Source organism: Mustelus asterias, chromosome 19, assembly GCF_964213995.1.
Source record: "Mustelus asterias chromosome 19, sMusAst1.hap1.1, whole genome shotgun sequence".
Taxonomy (NCBI): domain Eukaryota; kingdom Metazoa; phylum Chordata; class Chondrichthyes; order Carcharhiniformes; family Triakidae; genus Mustelus; species Mustelus asterias.
Window position 1 is genome coordinate 28294227 of NC_135819.1, and position 12011 is coordinate 28306237.

A 12011-nucleotide genomic window follows, 5' to 3' on the forward strand; every position below is an offset into this window, starting at 1 on the left:
GTGACCAGTGGAGTGCCCCAGGGATCTGTTCTGGGACCCTTGCTGTTTGTCATTTTCATAAATGACCTGGATGAGGAAGTGGAGGGATGGGTTGGTAAGTTTGCTGACGACACCAAGGTAGGTGGTGTTGTGGATAGTTTGGAGGGATGTCAGAAGTTGCAGCGAGACATAGATAGAATGCAAGACTGGGCGGAGAAGTGGCAGATGGACTTCAACCCGGATAAGTGTGTAGTGATCCATTTTGGCAGATCCAATGGGATGAAGCAGCAGTATAATATGAAGGGTACCATTCTCAGCAGTGTAGAGGATCAGAAGGACCTTGGGGTCCGGGTCCATAGGACTCTTAAATCGGCCTCGCAGGTGGAGGATGCGGTCAAGAAGGCGTACGGCGTACTAGCCTTCATTAATCGAGGGATTGAGTTTAGGAGTCGGGAGATAATGCTGCAGCTTTATAGGACCCTGGTTAGACCCCACTTGGAGTACTGCGCGCAGTTCTGGTCACCTCATTACAGGAAAGATGTTGAAGCCATTGAAAGGGTGCAGAGGAGATTTACAAGGATGTTGCCTGGATTGGGGGGCATGCCTTATGAGGATAGGTTGAGGGAGCTTGGTCTCTTCTCCCTGGAGAGACGAAGGATGAGAGGTGACCTGATAGAGGTTTACAAGATGTTGAGAGGTCTGGATAGGGTAGACTCTCAGAGGCTATTTCCAAGGGCTGAAATGGTTGCTACGAGAGGACACAGGTTTAAGGTGCTGGGGGGTAGGTACAGAGGAGATGTCAGGGGTAAGTTTTTCACTCAGAGGGTGGTGGGTGAGTGGAATCGGCTGACGTCGGTGGTGGTGGAGGCAAACTCGTTGGGGTCTTTTAAGAGACTTCTGGATGAGTACATGGGATTTAATGGGATTGAGGGCTATAGATAGGCCTAGAGGTAGGGATATGATCAGCGCAACTTGTGGGCCGAAGGGCCTGTTTGTGCTGTGGCTTTCTATGTTCTATGCAGGAGGAGGCCACTCAGCCCATCAAGCCTGCACCAACCACATTCCCACCCAGGCCCTATCTCCTTAACCCCACTTTTTTACCCTGCCACGAAGGGGCAATTTAGCATGGCCAATCCACCCAACCCGCACATTTTTGCAGTGTACGAGCAAACCGCAGCACTCTGATGAAACCCACGCAGACACGGGGAGAACGTGCAGACTCCACACAGACAGTGACCTGAAGCCGGGTCCCTGGCGCTGTGAGGCAGCAGCACTGACCGTCCGGCCAGCCGCCCTCCGGACCCGCGCCATTGGTCGCTCAGAGTTCCCACGCGCGCTCTAACCGTCACCGCCGCGAGCTCCGGTTTGAATGGGCGGGAGAACCGCGGTGCCTGCTGGGAGGGTGGGCGTTGACCAATCGGGATGGGGTGGCGGAGCGTGCGCATTGCGGCTCAGTCGGCAGGAGGATGGCGGACGGCAGCTCATTCACGGCGGTGGAGGAGTTCAGCACCCGGCACCTAGCGCTCACCCTGCGGCTCGACTTCCAGAGCCGGCGGATCGCCGCTTCAGCCGCGCTCACTGTGGAGGCTCTGCGGGACGGGCTGTCCACTCTGGTAAGCACGGCGGCAGCTCCTGCGGGGGAAGCCGGCACTCGTACCCGCCCCCCTGGTCCTGATGATTTACCTGCCGGCCGGGCAGCTCCGGGTACTGGTACCAGCAACAAGCCGCTGTCGCTCTGTGTGCGAGCCCTGTCCAGCCTGGACCATGGCAGCGCCGCTCACTGCAACCCGTTATCCGGAGAGTGAGGGAGCTGGGTGCGCCCTCGGGAGACATTGGGGAGGGGGGGGTGGTGTGCGCCCCAGGGAGACATTGGGGGGGGGGGGTGTGTGCGCCCTAAGGAGACATTGGGTTGGGGGTGGGGGGGTGTGCGCCCTAGGGAGATATTGGGGGGTGTGCGCCCTAGGGAGATATTGGGGGGTGTGCGCCCTAGGGAGATATTGGGGGTGTGCGCCCTAGGGAGATATTGGGGGGTGTGTGCCCTAGGGAGATATTGGGGGGTGGTGTGCGCCCTAGGGAGACATTGGGGGGTGTGCGCCCTAGGGAGACATTGGGGGGGGTGTGCCCTAGGGAGACATTGGGGGGTGGTGTGTGCCCTAGGGAGACATTGGGGGGTGGTGTGCGCCCTAGGGAGACATTGGGGAGGGGGGAGGTGTGTGCCCTAGGGAGACATTGGGGAGGGGAGGTTTGAGCCCTAGGGAGACATTGGGGAGGGAGGGGGCGTGTGCACCCTTGGGAGACATTGGGGAGGGGGGAGGTGTGCGCCCTAGGGAGACATTAGGGAGGGGAGGTTTGAGCCCTAGGGAGTCATTGGGGAGGGAGGGGGCGTGTGCACCCTTGGGAGACATTGGGGAGGGGGGAGGTGTGTGCCCTCGGGAGACATTGGGGAGGGGGTGGTGTGCGCCCTTGGGAGACATTGGGGAGGGGGGGGTGTGTGCCCTTGGGAGACATTGGGGAGGGAGGGGGCGTGTGCGCCCTTGGGAGACATTGGGGAGGGGGGGTGGTGTGCGCCCTAGGGAGACATTGGGGAGGGGGTTGGTGTGCGCCCTTGGGAGACATTGGGGAGGGGGGGTGGTGTGCGCCCTTGGGAGACATTGGGGAGGGGGGGGTGTGCCCTAGGGAGACATTGGGGAGGGGGGGTGGTGTGCGCCCTAGGGAGACATTGGGGAGGGGGGGGGGTGCCCTAGGGAAACATTGGGGAGGGGGGGTGTGCACCCTTGGGAGACATTGGGGAGGGGGTGGTGTGCGCCCTTGGGAGACATTGGGGGGGGTGGTGTGTGCCCTAGGGAGACATTGGGGAGGGGCGGTGTGCACCCTTGGGAGACATTGGGGAGGGGGTGGTGTGCGCCCTAGGGAGACATTGGGGAGGGGGGGTGTGCTGCCTTGGGAGACATTGGGGAGGGGGTGGTGTGCGCCCTAGGGAGACATTGGGGAGGGGGGGCGGTGTGCCCTAGGGAGACATTGGGGAGGGGGGGTGTGCCCTAGGGAGACATTGGGGAGGGGGGTGTGCGCCTTAGGGAGACATTGGAGAGGGCTGATGCCAGGATATACCTGGTGGAAGGAGCAATATCCGGTGGATGATGGTATGATCGTTGATATTTAAACCATATTTCTCAGAGGATGCTTCCAGTGAACTGTGGCACTATCATTGTGATAAATGGGATAGATTCTAATCAACTATTGCAGTTCAATAATGGATGACCATGAAGGACAGTCAACCATCAGCAGCAGAGTTATATACTTTGTGGTTGGGCATATCCGATGCAGCTAAGCAGTTTGATAGCCAGATCTGAGCTCTGCACTCCTGCCACAGCCACTTGAGTAGTGGCGGGCAATTAAACAACTAGCTGGGGAATAAGGCTTCAGGGATATAATCGTCCTTAGTGATAGTAGAACCCAACATACAAGTTTGAAAAGCAAAGCTGTGGCATTGAGCCGATGCCTTCAATGAGAAGCCCTCATGTCGCAACAGTCAATCTTTAGGCAGTTTTATTTATTCCATGTGATAAGAAATGGCTTAGTGCACTGGATACAGCAAAGACAGTGGGTTGTGATAACATCCTGGCTGTGGTGCTGAAGGCAAGTGCTCCGAAGTTAGCAGTGCCTCTATTTCAGTACATCTGTTAAAAGTGGAAAATTGCCCAAATATATCCTATTCACATGACAAATCCTGTTTGCCTAGGTACCGTACAGCAAGTTTAATCTGACCAGTTTCTGCTTTATCAGTATGCACTTAATCATCAACAAACTGATTGAAGGTGTTGTTGATGGAATTCATGGATCTCTGAGAGTCTGCAAATTAATGTGAACTTCGAGCCAGGAGGCAGAAGTGGAGTGTGATACAGTGTACCTTATGCATTTATATAGCACCTCTTAACATAGTGAAACATGCCAGGGTGAATGTTATCAAACAAAATTTAACACTGATATAAGATATTAGGAAAGTTGACCAAAGCTTGGCTGAGGAGAGTTTGGAGGATCATAAAGGAAGAGAAAGGAGTGAAATAGTTTGAACAGCTCAACTGCTAAATATTCAGTGTCCTGATACAAGCACTCGATCACGTGAGTTACAGTAATTGAGTTTCACCTGTGAAAATAATTGCTAATTTTAAGTTCGAACTCATTCAAATTATACTGCATTTTCATTTTATGCTATAGATTGGTCGATTAAATCTTACTAAATCAGGTATTTGTAACACTGAAAATATCAAAGATGACTAAAATCGTGATGCGACTTTAACCATTAGTGAATTATGATGCAAACATTTTGATTAATTGTGGATACATTTTGGTGACTATTCCCTTGATTGGCCATTGTGATTCCGAGCCACAGCATAGTTTTTGCCAGTGTTGCAGCAACTGATTGGAAAAATCCAGGGAGCACTCAGCAAAATTGAGCTGAGTGTAAGACCATTTTGGTGAACCACTTCTTGCAGAGAGCTTTGCTACATGGACTTTGAGATATAATTTGATAATTAGCTCTGAGTTTTGCTGAGTCTACAGTTTAAAAAAAACTGTAGAGTGTATTATTTTCCTCCCTATGATAAGCTATTGAAACATTTGTTGCTACTATTGTCCCCTTTTCCAATTTTATTTTCCCTTCTGAAGGTAGCAGCTATAACTGCAGCACCCTTTTATGGGTTTTGACTACCCTTTGGGCTCTTTCACCAAGTGTCCATTTTAATAGATTTGTGTTCTCTGTGTAACGAAAGTGTAAACCAGGTCTGTCTGTTTTGCTCAACTTATTTAGTTTGTTATCCTGTAACAAAGGGGTTTGTGGTACTTGAGCATTTTATATTTACAATTTTTGGGCGTTATCAGTTGCTTACTTAAAGGCAAGTAAAATCATGGTTTCTAGTTACCTGATTCATTTGGCTTAGCTTTGGAACTGATTTAAGAAAAGCTCAGTCATACTTAACTAATTATTTTGTATAGTTTCAATATTTGAACTTTATTTACAGACCTTGGATACAAAAGACCTGAAAATACTCAAGATTACTGCCAATGGAGAAGAAGTCAAGTTTGCACTTGGAAATAAGCACTGCTATAAAGGGGCAGCCTTAACAATTTCTCTTCCATTTAAATTGTTACGGTATGATGCTAAAACCTAGGAAGTGTTCTTTACTTTATTTACCAATTTTAAATAATTGGTATGAAATCCTGTTTAACACCAGCAGATTTCTATGGAGTTGCAAGTGGGAATCAAGACTATGTAGTTTTTAAATGAGGAAGTGAGGTTAAAGGGTGTGAGATAGTTGGACCAGGATAAATGGATTTAACTCCCATTTTAAAGGTTTTATTATATCCTATGCCTATGTACATATCTGTTCCTGTGCCCACATTCATAATGGAAACTGCTAATATAAACTTGCACTTTAATTAACATTGTGGTTGCTGTGCCTTCATGGGGTAGATTTTTTGATAACTTGACAGGTGTCACATCAGTTTCCAGTATCAATCTGGTACAGGAATGAGGACATTTATAATAACTTTTTCGCTCCAGTTTATTTTTAAATTTGTTTGTTAGGGTTCCAGTTATAATGCATTCACACCTAGGTTTGGAATTTGTACACCAACAGGTGGCATATTTACACAGAGCCAGAGATATTTTTTAACGGCATTTGTTTTCAGATTTCTTTCACATTCATTTTCTATGGCTCTGAGTTTAACCCTTCCTTCCCCACCACAGTTTGTGAAGGTATGAAAAGACCAACTGGCCTCTGAAGCCTCCTGCACTTAGGATTGCTGGCTGCCTGATGACAAGTCACTTCCCACCACCTTCCAGCCAGATCATCTCCTATGATTAGTAGAAAGCTAGAGAAAAGCTCAAGTGAAAGGGAAAATGTACTCCAGAATTTTCCTTTTGTGCAAGTAAATGATTCAGTGGGTGCTGACTAGCATTTGGTATTTCTTCGAGGTCCTAACTTCCATATGTAAATTTGAATGGCAAATATTGGTGAATTATTTAAACGGGAACCACTCGACTTACTTAACCAACTTTACCCTCCCACTTTTCCCCGCCAACTTCCCCATTGGTGCTCATACTGAAACTTGAATCTTACTGTTTAATCCTCTGACATACACTTAATTGTAACATACAAGCAAAATACTGCATGTCCTAAAATCAGAAATGAAAATCAGAAAATGCTGGAAAGGCCATTGACCTGAAACGTTAACTGTTTCTCTCCATCATTAATTGTGCTTCTTACATGAAGCCTGAAGTTTTGGGTCTTTAAAATGTAAACTGGGTCACATTCACAGTGGAACAGAGACTCATATATGCCATGAGCTATGACATTAATGTCAGGCTTAAAGGTCCCCTACTTGGTAGAAGTAGTTAAAGGACTGAAGGGTATGTTGGCCTTGGAAGAGTACAGTGAAGATTCATAAGACCATAAGACCATAAGACATAGGAGCGGAAGTAAGGCCATTCGGCCCATCGAGTCCACTCCACCATTCAATCATGGTTGATTTCAACTCCATTTACCCGCTCTCTCCCCATAGCCCTTAATTCCTCGAGAAATCACCAAGATTATGCCAGGGTATAAAGGGTATAAAGGGTTAAGTTGAGGACTCATTCTATAACCCCGTCTTTTAAGTTTCAACGCATGAGTGGTAATGGAATTGAGATGTTTAAAATGATAAAGTAGATAATGAGAAACTGTTTCTTCCGATGGGAAAGTTAAAGTTGGAACACGCATAAGGTGATTAAGGAGAAAACTAAATAGAATCAATATAATTGTTAACATTTTGAAATGTGTAGTGCCAAAACCCATCCAAAGATTTGGACAGATCCAAAACAACGCATCAGGAGCTGGGTTCCACAGGTAAGTAACAAGGTCATCAATGGATCAGTGTTATTGAAAGCTATACAAACAAATCATAGACCTGGCTAGAACTTTCAAGATAGTGCATCATTAATGGCATTTTTAAGCCTCTTTGTGACAAAAAAATGCCTTATTAACGTTGCTGTTTGTATCCTTGTGGGTTTGTGCCACACTGAATAACTGATTATTGGCCTCCCCAAAGCGATGGTAGATTTGCAAATTGGACTATTAATGTGTGATTTAAAGAGCCTGTTGGTAATCAGACTTGTAATTGTAAGACCAGTGTTTTTTTTTTAATCACAACCTGACAATATTCCCCTTTTCCTACTTGTGCATCCCAGCATCAAAGGGAACGTTTCAGCTCTCAATCTTTTCCATATGCATTTTGTTGACCTAATACAAGAGCAAAAATGACATGAAGAGTACAGCCACTGAGTTACTTGGACGTTATCCATGTTAGTCTACACCAAGTGCTGATAACAATCGAAAAAGGAATTTGCAACTGTGCTGCTTTTGATGTATTCACACTAGTAAAAGAATGCACTCCTTTTGTGCACAGTAAAGACTCACTAAAGCAATATGATAAATGATTAGTTAGTCTGTTTTAATCTTGGCAAAGGGATGAATATTGACCAGGGAGAGCTCCCTCACTTCTCCAAATAGTGTCAAAATGTCTTGCATGCCCACAAGAGTAGGTTTAACATCTGAGATGGCAATGCCAGCAATGCAATGCCAAAGGATTGGGCTAGTTTGTGTGCTAAAGACTTGGAGGGGTTTGATTCTAAAATTGTGATAGAGTCAAAGCACCAGCAGCTGAGCTAAACGTAAGATGATAATCTAGTCCAAGATGGTTGAGTAACAGCTAAGCTCATCTTTGTTTCATTTCTACATCCAAGTTTCTCTCGGAAATTACTGAGTAGCAAGTAGAAGTATTTACATTTCCCTTTGTTTGAAGCACTGGAGACAATTGAATTAACAAAACTAATCTCAGTAAGGATAGCAACTAACTTTGCATGAAAAAGATGTGAAACCTGGGATTTTCTGGTCTGTATGCCTTATACTGCATCATGCTATTGGAGGAATGACGTGAGCCTAGTGATGGTGACTTATCGCATTTCTAACCCTGCAGGGGCCAGCATGCAGTTGTGGAGGTTTCATATGAGACATCGCCAGAAGCTTCAGCTTTGCAGTGGCTCACTGCAGAGCAAACAGCTGGAAAGAAGCACCCATACCTGTTCAGCCAATGTCAGGTACAATATTTAGAATACGTGACTTGCTTCTAAGTTACACCATGCAATGGACTTCTGCTTAAAGATTACATTTCTTTCATTAATTAGAATAAGCTTGACCAGTTTTCTGATGGGCATTAATCCACACCCTAAACTGCTCATGTTTATTACTGAATTGAGAATTTTACTCTGAGCTGAACTTACCTGGAAAGTTTGTGATTGTTATTATGGATAATCTTAAAGTTTGTTATACCATTTCTTTGTGATCTGTTTTTATTATCCTGTGCTAATGTTAGGTTGGGCACCTATTTAATGCCAGCTTTTGAAATTTTGATTACTCATGTTAGTAGTTCCTGATAAAAAGGCAGTTTTATGTACTGGCTGAGCTTCTATGGTGATAAGATTTTATTGCTGAACGTGCACAGAATGACATGTATTAGTACTGTTACAGCAATAACATTGTGAAACAGCTAATTTAGTTATGGTTACTCAACTCTGCAACTGTCCTTCACTATTTTCATTGTTTTGCAAATCAGTTAAAATGATATGTCTGGCTGTTCTCAGCACTGTGTGCATGCACAATAGCCTGCATTTATATGTTTCCTGTAAAGTAATAAAAGCCCAAAGGCGTTTTTCAGGAGTATAATCAAACAGAATTTAACAATGAGGCATATAAAGAGATTTTAGGGTACATGACCAAAAGCTTGGTGGAAGAGATAGGTTTTAAGGAATACCTTAATGGAAGAGAGAGGGGTGCACGGGATTCCAGAACTTAGGACCTTAGCTGCTGTAGGTGGGGTTTCCCCTGTGATAGAAATTGGAAATGCTCAAGAGGCCAGATTGATTTACCACACCAAACTTATTGATGTGTAATTCAACTTCACAATGCACATCAAAGGTGCTCTTCAGCCTGGGTCCCAGACCTGAGCCCTTCACCCTCTCACACCCCCTCTGTATCAAGAGGTTAATTGCAATAGGCAAGCTGCTAGAGGAGGTCTACTCGAACCCAACCTTGCCCTCATTCAAAGCCCTCCCTTGACACACCAGCAGTATACCTTCTCTAATGCCATATGGTAAACCCATCACATCTGAGGAGTAATAGCTAAGGAGCTATAACAGGAGGATTAGCAGGGGGAAACATCCACCAGAAACCACTCATCATAGAACCGACTGCTCATCCACCCGACTTTGATCTCCCACGCCAACAGCAGATCCCCTTAAACCATTTCCAGACTGGCCAAAGCCTTTTTGCAGCAACTCCACATCAGTGGATATGCCATGACCACCCAGGCTACAGTTGTGGGGAAGTCCAAACAGTGACTCTCATTGTCGAGGCGTATCCACTGCTTAAACTTTAAAGTGGGATTAAAGAACTCCATCTAGCACTAACAAGACCTCTGACAATGCCCATGCTAAATAAATAATAGAATTGGCCAAGGTGCGGGGGAGGTGATATCATGGTGGGATTTGACAGCAAGGACAAGAATTTTAACATAAACCTTCATTGCGAGCCAATGTCAGTGAACCCAGGTGAGATGAGTGAGCAGGATTAGGTACAAGTTGTTTAACGAGCAGAGTTTTGGAGGACCTCCAGATGTGGAGGGTAAAGCTAGGGAGGGCAGTCAGGAGTGTGATAGAATAGTCAAATCTACAGCTTTCCGCAGCAAACAAGAAAATAGGTCAGAGTTGGACAATGTTACACAGGTGAAAATTGGCAATCTTGGTTCGGATATGTAGGACGCTGAGGTCAATATCACCTAAGGTTGCAAACCCTTTGGTTTAGCTTCAGACAGTTGTCAGGGAGAGGGCTGGAGTTGATGGCTAGGGACTACAGTTGGTGACGGGCAGAAGTTTTTTTTTAATTCATTCGTGGGACATGGGCATCGCTGGCTGGCCAGCATTTATTGCCCATCCCCAGTTGCCCTTGGAGGGTCGCCCCCCCCCCCCCCCCCCCCCCCCCCCCCCCCCTTAGAGGAAATTTCAGCCTGTAATGTTGGAAAAGTTGTCGGACAGTGTAAGACCTAGCTGACAGTTTGAGACAGATGGAAGTGAGATAAAGTCAAGCAGCACCAGCATACATTTGGAAAATGCCATGGTTTTTAGATATTGTTGGGGGGCAGAATGGGGAACAAGAGATAGACTCTTGGAAAAAAACAAACAGTAATAATGTGGGAGTGGCAGCATCCTGATTGAGAGTAGATCAGTGAAAGTGGGGGTAGCTGAGTGCAGTCCAATGGGGATGATGATGGAGAACCTTTGCAGTAGAATTACATGTCAAAAGCTGCAGACAGGTTGAGAAGGAGAGGAGGAATAGTTTACCATTCACACCCAGCTAAGAAGTCACTTGATCTTTACCTGAGCCCTTTCAATACTGTGATAGATACAGAAACCTGATAGTGGGGGTGGGATTCATGTATACAGGCAAAACTTTGGGAGATGCCAACATGTTCAAGGTATTTAGAGAGCAAAGGGTGATTGAAGATAAGGTAGTTCGCAAGAAAGGAATGGGTCAAAAATTGGTATCTTTGAGAAGAGCTTGATGACAGCAGAGTTGAAGGAGAGGGTAACCATACCCAAGAGTGAATCATTAATAACAGCAGCAAACATGGCAGCCAGGATAGTTAGAAGTTTAGTCGGATTAATATCATGGTGAGGATGTCATATTTCCTCCCTAAAGGGCACTAACGAACCAGATGGGTTTTTACAACGATTGCTCGCTTCACTGATGACTTGTATCATTATAATATTTATACACACATTCCAGATGTATTCATTGAATTTAAATTCCACCAGCTGCCATGGTGGGATTGGAACCCATGTCCCCAGAGCATTAGCCTGGGCCTCTGGATTACTAGTCCAGTAACATTATCACTAAGCCACTATCTCCCCTCAGATGTTGGAGGTGATGGTAGGGATGTGTGGCACAAGAAGACTTTAGGAGAGGTTTTAATACTGGAGGAAAAGGTGTTATCTTTGCAATCCAGGGCAGTGTTTACAATGGGGAGCAGGATCCAATAATGCTTTGTGGTCCACCTAGATCTCATGCAGAATGATTAAGCCAGTTTCAATTGAAACAATTTGTATGCAAGTGCGCACCCACATGTGTACTTTATGGTAATATGCAGCTGAGCCTTTTGAAAAACAGCCATCCACTCATCATCACTAGCGAGTGATTAATATGCATGTCTCTAGCACTAATGGCATATGTGAATTTGAAGGACATTGAATGTAACATAAAAATAGAAGCAGGAATAGGCCATTCAGCTCCTTGAGTCAGCGTGGCCTTTCAGTATCATCATGACTGATCTGACTGAGACTTCCATACCACTTTCCTGTCTGCCCCTAACACCCTGGAATATGGTCAATGAACCACCTCCACTGCTCTCTCGGATAGGGAATGCCAAAGATTGAAGGTCCTCAGAGAAGTTTTCCTCATCTCCATCTTAAATGGGAGATTTATTCCAAAAGTGTGTCTCCTAGTTGAGACTCCTCCACAATAGGAAACATTGTCTGAGCACCCAACTGGTTGAGCTTGCTCCAAATCGTTCATGTTCAAGAGTATAAAATCATAAAATCCCTACAGTACAGAAGGAGGCCATTTGGGCCATCGAGCCTGTACCAACCATAATCCCACCCAGGCCCTATTCCCATAACTCTCATTTACCCTGCTAAGCCCCCTGACACTAGGGTCAATTTAGCAAGGTGAAGGGGGAAAAGTTTGTGCGGAACCGTTAGAAATGGCGGAGGTGCTTAATGAATACTTTACCTCGGTATTCACGGTGGAAAGGGATCTGGGTGGTTGTACTGCTGGTTTGCGGTGGACAGAAAGGATCGAGCATGTGGACATAAAGAAAGAGGATGTGTTGGAACTATTGAATGGCATCAAGGTTGGTAAGTCGCCGGGACCGGATGGGATGTA

General features: G+C 45.9%; 1 protein-coding gene across 1 annotated transcript in view; it reads left to right on the forward strand.

Moving 5' to 3' along the window:
* The first annotated feature begins 1422 nt into the window (after window positions 1-1422).
* The window catches only part of lta4h (leukotriene A4 hydrolase), a 62567-nt gene continuing 51978 nt past the window's right edge, over window positions 1423-12011 (forward strand). Inside the window, exons 1-3 of the mRNA XM_078235174.1 lie at window positions 1423-1592; window positions 4998-5128; window positions 7993-8113. Coding sequence (XP_078091300.1) covers window positions 1446-1592; window positions 4998-5128; window positions 7993-8113 — 399 coding nt within the window. The 5' untranslated portion in view covers window positions 1423-1445. The remainder of the gene's footprint in view (window positions 1593-4997; window positions 5129-7992; window positions 8114-12011) is intronic.